This window comes from Salmo salar, chromosome ssa26 (genome assembly GCF_905237065.1).
Source record: "Salmo salar chromosome ssa26, Ssal_v3.1, whole genome shotgun sequence".
Taxonomy (NCBI): domain Eukaryota; kingdom Metazoa; phylum Chordata; class Actinopteri; order Salmoniformes; family Salmonidae; genus Salmo; species Salmo salar.
This window is the reverse complement of record NC_059467.1, coordinates 44632088-44643479: the sequence shown is the minus strand read 5'-3', so window position 1 is coordinate 44643479 and position 11392 is coordinate 44632088. Positions and strand designations below refer to the sequence as shown.

General features: G+C 48.0%; 1 protein-coding gene across 3 annotated transcripts in view; it reads left to right on the top strand.

The window, feature by feature from the left end:
- Position 1: 1 nt before the first annotated feature.
- The window catches only part of ttc17 (tetratricopeptide repeat domain 17), a 23737-nt gene continuing 12346 nt past the window's right edge, over positions 2-11392 (top strand). Inside the window, exons 1-14 of one of the 3 annotated variants that reach the window (XM_045708170.1) lie at positions 2-193; positions 1117-1206; positions 1511-1674; positions 2678-2789; positions 2876-3007; positions 3214-3323; positions 3590-3737; positions 5295-5434; positions 6122-6282; positions 7247-7506; positions 7629-7744; positions 8732-8885; positions 9126-9197; positions 9364-9588. In XM_045708170.1, the coding sequence (XP_045564126.1) occupies positions 26-193; positions 1117-1206; positions 1511-1674; positions 2678-2789; positions 2876-3007; positions 3214-3323; positions 3590-3737; positions 5295-5434; positions 6122-6282; positions 7247-7506; positions 7629-7744; positions 8732-8885; positions 9126-9197; positions 9364-9588 (2052 nt within the window). In that variant the 5' untranslated portion in view covers positions 2-25. Of the gene's footprint in view, positions 194-1116; positions 1207-1427; positions 1675-2677; positions 2790-2875; positions 3008-3213; positions 3324-3589; positions 3738-5294; positions 5435-6121; positions 6283-7246; positions 7507-7628; positions 7745-8731; positions 8886-9125; positions 9198-9363; positions 9589-11392 lie in introns of those variants that run through there. The other 2 variants (XM_045708169.1, XM_045708171.1) reach the window with 2 other exon arrangements.

The window sequence follows — 11392 nt, the reverse complement described above, 5'->3', positions numbered from 1 at the left end:
ACACATCTGTAAAGAAGACAGAAAAATGGCGGACCTCAGGAAAATCAGTTCTGGGTCTCTGCCCTATGTAAACGTTTCGCGAAAAGTGTCTTTTCAAGGGAAGGTTTTTATCCTACTATGTATAATATTGGCCGAACCTGGAGGAGCTACCACCCACTGGGTCGTCACTGAAGATGGAAAAATTCAACAGCAAGTACGTTAACGGCCCGTGTTTATAACCGTATGTTGCTAGCTAGCTAACGATTTTATCACATATAGGTAGAACAAGTATCTTGACTTTACTGTTGCTAACATTTGCTAACACGGCTGCAGGATCATACTAGCTTGTCAACCATCGATTGCCAATTAAAACTACTTAAGTTCCTCTCTGGGACTTTTGCTAGCACAGTAATGTAGTAATGCTGACCCCCTAGATAGATAACTTTAGCTAGTTAGAGAACGGGGTATCTGGGTAAGCCAGTTAATTAATTAATTAAGGCATCCAATCATCCTAGAAAAACTGAAATGAAGCAAACTAGTGATAGGTGATTGGTAGGTAGTAGGTTGGCAAGCTAGCTAATTAACTACTGGGCTCAAAGATAATGGGCTCAACAGAGCTGACAGACTCAGTCGGCACATCCAGCTAAATAGTAGTTCCGATGCAACCAAGAGTTTTGACAACCGGCACAATGTCAAAACTCTCTTGGTCGCATCGAAGCTAGGTGAATTGAATGTAAAATTGTGCTTCGGGCTTGATGTAAGCCCATAAATAAAAGGGGTTTAGATAAAATAATATTTGATGTAACCTTTGTAGCTATACACAACTAAAGTATCCACTTACAAGTGACGTTTAGAAGGGCATTAAATGTTCTGACTATTTAGCCATTGACATTCTGTTTAGCTGTGGCCAAACTATCTAAAACGGATGGAAAGATTACCTAGCTGCTACTACTAGTAATTACGGTGTTAAGGTGTCAAATCAGCCAGGTTCCTCTGCCACAATTCTGTTTTGGTGTTGTCTCACTTCACGTGTACTGTGGTCAGCGGACTCAAAGATGTCTTTAGTCTTTGGGGTCAGAGTGAAAACAAGTACTGTCACTGTTTATTTTAAGACTAACATTTTCTGTTTTTTTGCAGGTTGACTCTCCTTTGAATCTTAAACATCCACATGACCTTGTCATCTTCATGCGACAGGAGACCCGTGTCAACTACCTGAAGAAGTTAGAGGTGATGATATTTTAATGACTACCTCACTGTGCTCATAGCCTATTGCTCTACTTCCTGGTTTTAGAATGTTAGTCCAAGGCCCACAGTGTTAAACATCTATACTGCTGTGCTATCTCCAATATTCACAGCTGTTCAATAGTCATTTAATACTCATTGATTATTGAAGAATATATTGGACCACATCAGATGGGGAAACCTGTCTTCCTTTCTTTATTTCCCAGTGAGATATAGCATTGCTTCCAAATCAAGCCACACTGAAAGGTCTGAATCTCATGTCTCTGACCCCTGCTTCGTGCAGAAGCAGCTTGTCGCTCAGAAGATTCACATTGAGGAGAATGAGGACAGGGACACTGGCTTGGAGCAGAGGCACTATAAAGAGGATGCCGACTGTGTCACGGCTAAAGTACCCCTGGGAGACTTGGATCTCTACGATGGTACCTACATTTCCCTGCAGAGTAAAGACATCAGGTAAGCCCAGGCTGTGCATTCTTGACCAATCATTTGGTTGTTACTAATGTGCCCTCACATAACTCATTATCAAGGGGAAGCAGTGATAAGGGATGTTGACAAATGTCATCCGGGCCGTGTAACCAATCCATTGGTCGCGCTCCAAAACGGCTTCATCTTATCATTGACATTGACCGATGACATGAGTCATTTTTTGGGGTGATTTTCAACAACATACAATATACACGCATTGGATGATCACGTCACATATGTTAGAGGTCATGACACTACAGCACAAACCAAGATCAACTTTTATACAAACAAATATATATTTGTTTTGATTTAACATTTATTTAACTAGGCAAGTCAGTTCAGAACAAATTCTTATTTACAATGACGGCCTAGGAACAGTGGGTTTACTGCCTTGTTCAGGGGCAGAACGACATATTTTTACCTTGTCAGCTCGGGGATTCAATCTAGCAACCTTTACGGTTACTGGCCCAACACTCTAACCACTAGGCTACCTGCTGGTTACTGGCCCAACGCTCTAACCACTAGGCTACCTGCTGGTTACTGGCCCAACGCTCTAACCACTAGGCTACCTGCTGGTTACTGGCCCAACGCTCTAACCACTAGGCTACCTGCTGGTTACTGGCCCAACGCTCTAACCACTAGGCTATCTGCCGCCCATAAATAAACAATCAAATGATTTACATACTGTCAGAAGTCATCATTATTCGAACACACAAAGTGATATTCGAACAGGGAAAACGTAGGGAGTTTACAAGAGGACAAGTATTCTTGATGACATCCTGGTGTCGAGAAATCAACAAACATTTCTGATAGAATAAACCATGATGGCTTGTCTTTCAAATTTAGATCAGCATGTCCTACATCACCAGGCATTTTAAACAGCCACATGATACAAGTCAACAACTGGTTACTTTTTCTCCTCTTGTTCCCTCTCTTCTGCTGGACACTACACTAATGCTCCCTGGACCTTGACTATGGATGTTTCTTTCAGCCCTGAGGATTACGTAGATTTTAGGTCCCCTCTACCCCCGGATCTGGAGAAGCCTGACTGTGCCAGAGTATTTGAGCTCCCATATAGTATCCACAGTTTCCAGCATCTCCGGGTGAGTTGAAGGGGAAAGCAAACCTGCTTGTTAATGCGATGCACATACATGTCTGGATCTGTGCCATATATGTCTATGTTTTCCAGGGTGTGCAGGAACAGGTGAACCTCACATCTCCTCTGCTCTCTAAAGAGGACCCCATTTTTGGCTCCCTGTCCCACAAACTGGGCCGCAGCATGGACGAGGTGGGCCATGGCATCCAGCAGGGCCTGCTGAGGGTACGTTGCACTCTATCGCCACTCTTCACCCTCACCAACACTGTCTGGTCTGTTTCTATTGGTTTACATATAGCCGCATGGGATTACTTTTAACTTTGATGCACTGATTTGTTCATTTTTATAAATGGACTGTCACTGTTTTAATAGTGTTCTGGTTTGACTTTCATATAGTTCCCTTCTGATGACCTGTTTGTTGTGTTGTCCAGAACTCCTCATCCTGGGTGCTGTATAACCTGGCGTCGTTCTACTGGAGGATAAAGAATGAGCCCAGGCGGGCGGTGGACTGTGTGGTCCGGGCCCTGCACTTCTCACCCAGGTACAAACAAAGGAAAATTCAGCCCCTGTCTTCAGTTTGTCAGGCATCAGGGTCATGTTCATTAGGACACATGATGTAAAGCACTTTGCAATAGAAAACTAAATGAGCCTTTCTTATTGGACAAGTCCTAGTATTCCATAATGTTTCAGTATGTTGTCTGCCCTTTGGTGCCCAATGAACACATCCCAGCTATGGTTATTCAACATTCAAACAGTGGATCATGTAAGAGTTTTAAGTCCCATTCTCCTTGTCTGTTGTATATCCAGGCAGCACAAGGACCTGGCCCTGGTGAACATGGCCAACATCCTGCACCGGGCCCACTTCTCTGCTGACGCTGCCATCGTGGCTCACGCTGCCCTGGATTTGACCTCTGACCTTCTCACCAGCCACTACACCCTGGGCAACATCTACGCAGTGAGTTACAGCACCATTAGTAGATGCACTGAATACAACCCAGGAGATAACACGTTAAAGAGATTCCACTTGTTTCCAAGTTGGTTCCTGATGGAATACACACAAGACAGACAACAACAGAAAGCTAGCTGTACGACATCATCATCTGGTTTCATCAACAATTGCAGCTCTATCATTCCCATTGAGGCACCATTCTACATCATGTGAAGTGAAACGGTACTAGCATCTATCAAGAGAACAGCAGGGGTCCAAGCACTGACCCTTGAGGAACACCGAAGTCAGTTTTTAGGGATGTCTAATGACGACAAAGAAAGCAGGCATTAGGTGATTTAAACCAAATGGAGCCGTTAAATAGAACACGTGGTTCTGCAACATTTGTTTCCACTACGTTTTAACATTTCTGGAGGGACTTTGACGTAGAGTTGTGTTGGTTTATGTTCACATACTGTCTGCTTTTAATGTTTTCACTACATCGACACTGACAGTAGGATGATACACTGACAGTAGGATGATGCACTAGGATGATACACTGACAGTAGGATGATACACTAGGATGATACACTGACAGTAGGATGATGCACTCGGATGATACACTAGGATGATACACTGACAGTAGGATGATACACTAGGATGATGCACTCGGATGATACACTGACAGTAGGATGATACACTAGGATGATACTGACACTAGGATGATACACTAGGATGATACACTGACAGTAGGATGATACACTAGGATGATACTCTGACAGTAGGATGATACACTAGGATGATACTCTGACAGTAGGATGATACACTAGGATGATAATCTGACAGTAGGATGATACACTAGGATGATAATCTGACAGTAGGATGATACACTAGGATGATACACTAGGATGATACTCTGACAGTAGGATGATACACTAGGATGATACACTGACAGTAGGATGATACACTAGGATGATACTCTGATAGGAGGCTGATACACTAGGATGATACTCTGACAGGAGGCTGATACACTAGGATGATACTCTGAAACTAGGATCATACACTGACAGTAGGATTATACACTGGGATGATACTCTGACAGTAGGATGATACACTAGGATGATACACTGACAGTAGGATTATACACTGGGATGATACTCTGACAGTAGGATGATACTCTGACAGTAGGATGATACTCTGACAGTAGGATGGTACACTGACAGTAGGATGATACACTGACAGTAGGATGATACACTGGGATGATACACTGACGCTAGGACTTTTTACAAAATTGGAGTATAGCAATAATTTATCCAACAGTTATGCAGTGGATATGGATGTAGGATGTTACTGCAATGCTTGTTGGCATGGCTTTCTCCAGGTGCTCAGGAAGTGTATTCCTGCTGATTTATTGTCAATGTTACCAGCCCTGATCTTCAGTTCTCTCTCCGTTTATACTAGACGAGTGAATCATCTCTAATATATTATTTATCTCTGTCTGTCTCTCTCTCTCTACCTTTACCTCTATTTCTCTACCTCTCTCTCCCTCTTCCTCCTGTCCTCTATCCTCTTTGTCTTTGTGTGTAGATGCTGGGGGAGTATAACCACTCAGTGCTGTGCTATGAGCAGGCTCTCCAGGCCCAGCCGGGCTTTGAGCAGGCCCTGAGGAGGAAGCACGCCGTCCTCTGTCAGCAGAAACTGGAGCAGCGCCTGGAGGCCCAACACAGGTAAAGGCACAGCGCCTCACTGCTCAGGGCATAGTTAGGTAAATAGAGAATGAGCGACCATTTTGAAGGGGATTTAATGGGAAGGGAAGTATTGTTGTGGACACAGACTTCCTCTTTATATGGCACAGGTTACAATGCTGAGTTGACAAAACATTATCAAGACCTGCTCTTTCCATGACAGACCGACCAGGGGAATCCAGGAGAAAGCTATGATCCCTTATTGATGTCACTTGTTAAATCCGTTTCAATCAGTGCAGATGAAGGAGAGGAGACAGGTTAAAGAAGGATTTTTAAGCCTTGTGACAATTCAGACATGGATTGTGTATGTGTGCCATTGAGGGTAAAGACAAAAGATTGAAGTGCCTTTGTGTTAAGAACTGCAATGCTGCTGGGTTTTTCACGCCCAACAGTTTCCTGTGTGTATACAGAATGGTCCACCACACAAAGGACATCCAGCCAACTTGACACAACTGTGGGAAGCATTGGATTCCACATGGGCCAGCATCCCTGTGGAACGTTTGACACCTTGTAGAGTCCGTGCCCCGACGAATTGAGGCTGTTCTGAGGGCAACAGGGTCCACTCAATATTAGGAAGGTGTTGTTAATGTTTTGTACACTCGGTGTATAACAGCACGTGACCTGTCAGTAGGCCTAGGGCTAGCTATATGTGATCTGCCACACCCCCAGGTCTCTGCAGCGCACGCTGAACGAGCTGAAGGAATACCAGAAACAGCATGACCACTACCTGCGTCAGCAGGAGGCCCTGGACAAATACAAGCTGCTGCAGGAAGAGCAGATCCTCCGCAACATCATCCACGAGACCCAGATGGCCAAGGAGGCACAGCTGGGTGAGATGCTATACACACACTCGTACGCAATACACACACATGCAATACACACACATGCAATACACACTCGTACGCAATACACACACATGCAATACACACTCGTACGCAATACACACACATGCAATACACACTCGTACGCAATACACACACATGCAATACACACTCGCACGCAATACACACTTGCATGCAACACACACGCACACGCACACACACTCACATGCAATACACACTCACATGCAATACACACTCACATGCAATACACACTCACATGCAATACACACTCACATGCAATACACACTCACATGCAATACACACACTCGCATGCAATACACACACACACTCGCATGCAATACACACACACACACTCGCATGCAATACACACACACACACTCGCATGCAATACACACACTCGCATGCAATACACACACTCGCATGCAATACACACACACACACTCGCATGCAATACACACACACACACTCGCACGCAATACTCACTCGCACGCAATACACACTCACTCGCACGCAATACACACACACTCGCACGCAATACACACACACACTCGCACGCAATACTCACACGCATTACACACTTGCATGCAATACACACACACAGACATGTAATACACACTCACAGATACACACACACATACACACAGTGTATATGGATGAGCGGTCATCCATCCTTATATGTACATATTCTCATTCACCCCTTTAGATTGTGTGTATTAGGTAGTAGTTGGGGAATTGTTAGATTACTTGTTAGATATTACTGCACTGTCAGAACTAGAAGCACAAGCATTTCACTACACTCGCAATAACATCTGTTAACCATGTGTATGTGACAATACGATTTGATTTGAGTTTTATATAAATGAATATGTCCATTTAGAGATGGTCAGTTAATTCTGTCCATTCACCTTGGTAAACAGAAAATAGTACATCAATAATTAGGTGTTTTGTTCAGGCAACCACCAGATGTGTCGTCTAGGCCAGCAACAGAGCAGCCTCTTCTGCCCCTTGGACCTGCCGGTGCGTTATCACCGTGGCGACCTGTTTGAGCACGTTCACTACATCCAGTTTGGAGAGGAGGTCTCTGTGGCGGGCAGCGTTGCTCTGGTGTCGGAGCCTAGCACCAACCAGACCACCAGCCCACACCTCCACCCCTCTGTGTCCGGAGACCCTGAGCCTGCAGCCCTCTGGGGCCACCAGGCCTCCCCCACCGAAGTGAGTTCAGACTGTGTGTGTTTGGCAGGATTTATCAGTGTGTGTGGATAGTGGGCTTTGTGCTGTGTTGGCAGGACAATCTAAAGGTTCTGTGGAGCTGACTGCGTGTGTTTTGTCTGTAGGACATTCAGAGGCTGCTGTGGCCTCGGAGGGCAGACTGTGCTGATGAGTTTCCTGTCATCCCCCCCGCCCACCTACTACCCACCTTCTACCTCCCACCTGAGACACAGGGCCCCAGGTTAGTGTGTTAGACACAGGGCCCCGGGTTAGTGTGTTAGACACAGGGCCCCGGGTTAGTGTGTTAGACACAGGGCCCCGGGTTAGTGTGTTAGACACAGGGCCCCGGGTTAGTGTGTTAGACACAGGGCCCCGGGTTAGCGTGTTAGACACAGGGCCCCGGGTTAGCGCGTTAGACACAGGGCCCCGGGTTAGCGCGTTAGACACAGGGCCCCGGGTTAGCGCGTTAGACACAGGGCCCCGGGTTAGCGCGTTAGACACAGGGCCCCGGGTTAGCGCGTTAGACACAGGGCCCCGGGTTAGCGCGTTAGACACAGGGCCCCGGGTTAGCGCGTTAGACACAGGGCCCCGGGTTAGCGCGTTAGACACAGGGCCCCGGGTTAGCGCGTTAGACACAGGGCCCCGGGTTAGCGCGTTAGACACAGGGCCCCGGGTTAGCGCGTTAGACACAGGGCCCCGGGTTAGCGCGTTAGACACAGGGCCCCGGGTTAGCGCGTTAGACACAGGGCCCCGGGTTAGCGCGTTAGACACAGGGCCCCGGGTTAGCGCGTTAGGCACCGGGCCCCGGGTTAGCGCGTTAGGCACCTGGCCTCGGGTTAGCGCGTTAGGCACCGGGCCCCGGGTTAGCGCGTTAGGCACCGGGCCCCGGGTTAGCGCGTTAGGCACCGGGCCCCGGGTTAGCGCGTTAGGCACCGGGCCCCGGGTTAGCGCGTTAGGCACCGGGCCCCGGGTTAGCGCGTTAAGCACCGGGCCCCGGGTTAGCGCGTTAGGCACCGGGCCCCGGGTTAGTGTTTGTGTGTGTGCCAGGTTGTTTGTGTATGCTACTTTTTTGTACCTGTCTCTAACATGGTGTGTGTGTATCTTGAAGCCGTGTGTGTGCTGGTGGATTGTGTTGACTCGTAGAGCCTCTTCCTCAGCATGGTTTGTATAACATGTGATGTATGATATGACATTCATGTATTTGCTGACCTCATTGATGTGTGTTCAGCCTCCAGACTGTGCTGTACGGTACCGGACCCCCTCCCTCCTCCCTGGCTTCCCCAGACTGTGGCCCTGTGCTCCAGCCCCCTCCAGCTGACCTGCCTGCCTCTGTGGGCTGGCCCTTGGAGGACAAGGAGCTGCCAGACCCCCACGCCACCCAGGTTAGTGTGTGTATTGGATAGGTGGTCTGTAACATCAACATATTTTTGAGACTGGGCTTTGGATTCAATACAAAACCATCTTTACTAATCGATTATACAGAGACAACAGAAATGTGTTTTCTGTCACAGTACCCATCTTCACCACTGGGAGCACCACTGAGTCAGCCACAGAGCAGCCCCACTGGAGCAGGGTTGAAGTGTGTCACTGTGCTGATCGTGTGTGTGTGTGGGGGGGTGCAGGTACTGCTGTCTCGCAGCAGAGGCTGGAGTTTGGAGCAGGCTGGTGCCAGCATAGCCCAAGCCATGAAGAAGGTGAGCGCCGTAGAACAGAGAAACATCCTTTCATATCAGAAATATACTCCACTACTGTCCTGAGAAATGCGATGGCTTTGGACTGTTCTGTCAAAATAATCAGCCATCCACAGTTGTAATAGAAAAGGATTTGTCTACAGACAGTGTACATCCTCCTCTCCTCCAGGCTAGCGCCCCTGGCTGGTTGCTCCAGAACGAGGCGGCTTTGTTCTGGCGGGCGAAGGGTAACGGTACCAGCTCGCTGCAGTGTCTGCGCCACTCCCTGGCCTCGGCTCCGCCCACCCAGCGCCACCTGCCCCTCGTCAACGCTGCCAATCTGCTTCTGCGCCACGGCCTCAGCGTCCACGCACACACCCTGCTGGAGGACGCCCTGGCACTCAACGCCTCTGAGGTACACACATTTTAACTACTTTATTTGAATCCACAAATCACATTACATTCAAGAAGTATTGAAACATTTCAAAGGTCTTTGTATGCATGGACACTTAAGGATACAGAAAGCACCTTGTTCTCCAAACAGCCAGGCGACTGGCTGACAGAGCGGTTCCTAGCCCTCTGCTTTGCTCTAGTCTTAGGCAGGCCTGCAGACCACACACTGTAAAATGATGTACCTGGCTGAGACTGCCAAATATCAGGGCTACTAACAGCTTGCAGCTGTATCTGAGGCTGTTCGAACAGGATACGATGGACTGGTATTTCAGCAGTGGTCTGCTCCACGTAACAATCAAATGACACACACTGCTGGAGGACACCTTGGTTCTCAACACCTCTGAGGTGTACACACACACACACACACTGCTGGAGGACACCTTGGTTCTCAACACCTCTGAGGTGTACACACACACACACACACTGCTGGAGGACACCTTGGTTCTCAACACCTCTGAGGTGTACACACACACACACACTGCTGGAGGACACCTTGGTTCTCAACACCTCTGAGGTGCACACACACACACACACTGCTGGAGGACACCTTGGTTCTCAACACCTCTGAGGAGTACACACACACACACTGCTGGAGGACACGTTGGTTCTCAACACCTCTGAGGTGTACACACACACACACACACTGCTGGAGGACACGTTGGTTCTCAACACCTCTGAGGTGTACACACACACACACACACTGCTGGAGGACACCTTGGTTCTCAACACCTCTGAGGTGTACACACACACACACACTGCTGGAGGACACCTTGGTTCTCAACACCTCTGAGGTGTACACACACACACACACTGCTGGAGGACACCTTGGTTCTCAACACCTCTGAGGTGTACACACACACACACACTGCTGGAGGACACCTTGGTTCTCAACACCTCTGAGGTGTACACACACACACACACTGCTGGAGGACACCTTGGTTCTCAACACCTCTGAGGTGTAACACACACACACACTGCTGGAGGACACGTTGGTTCTCAACACCTCTGAGGTGTACACACACACACACTGCTGGAGGACACCTTGGTTCTCAACACCTCTGAGGTGTACACACACACACACACACTGCTGGAGGACACCTTGGTTCTCAACACCTCTGAGGTGACACACACACACACACACTGCTGGAGGACACCTTGGTTCTCAACACCTCTGAGGTGACACACACACACACACTGCTGGAGGACACCTTGGTTCTCAACACCTCTGAGGTGTACACACACACCACACACTGCTGGAGGACACCTTGGTTCTCAACACCTCTGAGGTGCACACACACACTTGTTTTCTTACATTCATATGCCTGTTCTTGCATGACATATATCCCGAGTGGCGCAGTGGTCTAAGGCACTGCGTCTCGGTGCAAGAGGCATCACTACAGTCCCTGGATCGAATCCAGGCTGTATCACATCCGGCCGTGATTGGGAGTCACATAGGGTGGCGCACAATTGGCTCAGCGTCGTCCGGGGTAGGCCGTCATTGTAAATAAGAATTAGAAGTTGTCCACAGTGTGGTCCTAATGGGATGTTATATAAGGATATCCACAGTGTGGTCCTAATGGGATGTTACATAAGGATATCCACAGTGTGGTCCTAATGGGATGTTATATAAGGATGTCCACAGTATGGTCCTAATGGGATGTTATATAAGGATGTCCACAGTATGGTCCTAATGGGATGTTACATAAGGATATCCACAGTGTGGTCCTAATGGGATGTTACATAAGGATATCCACAGTATGGTCCTA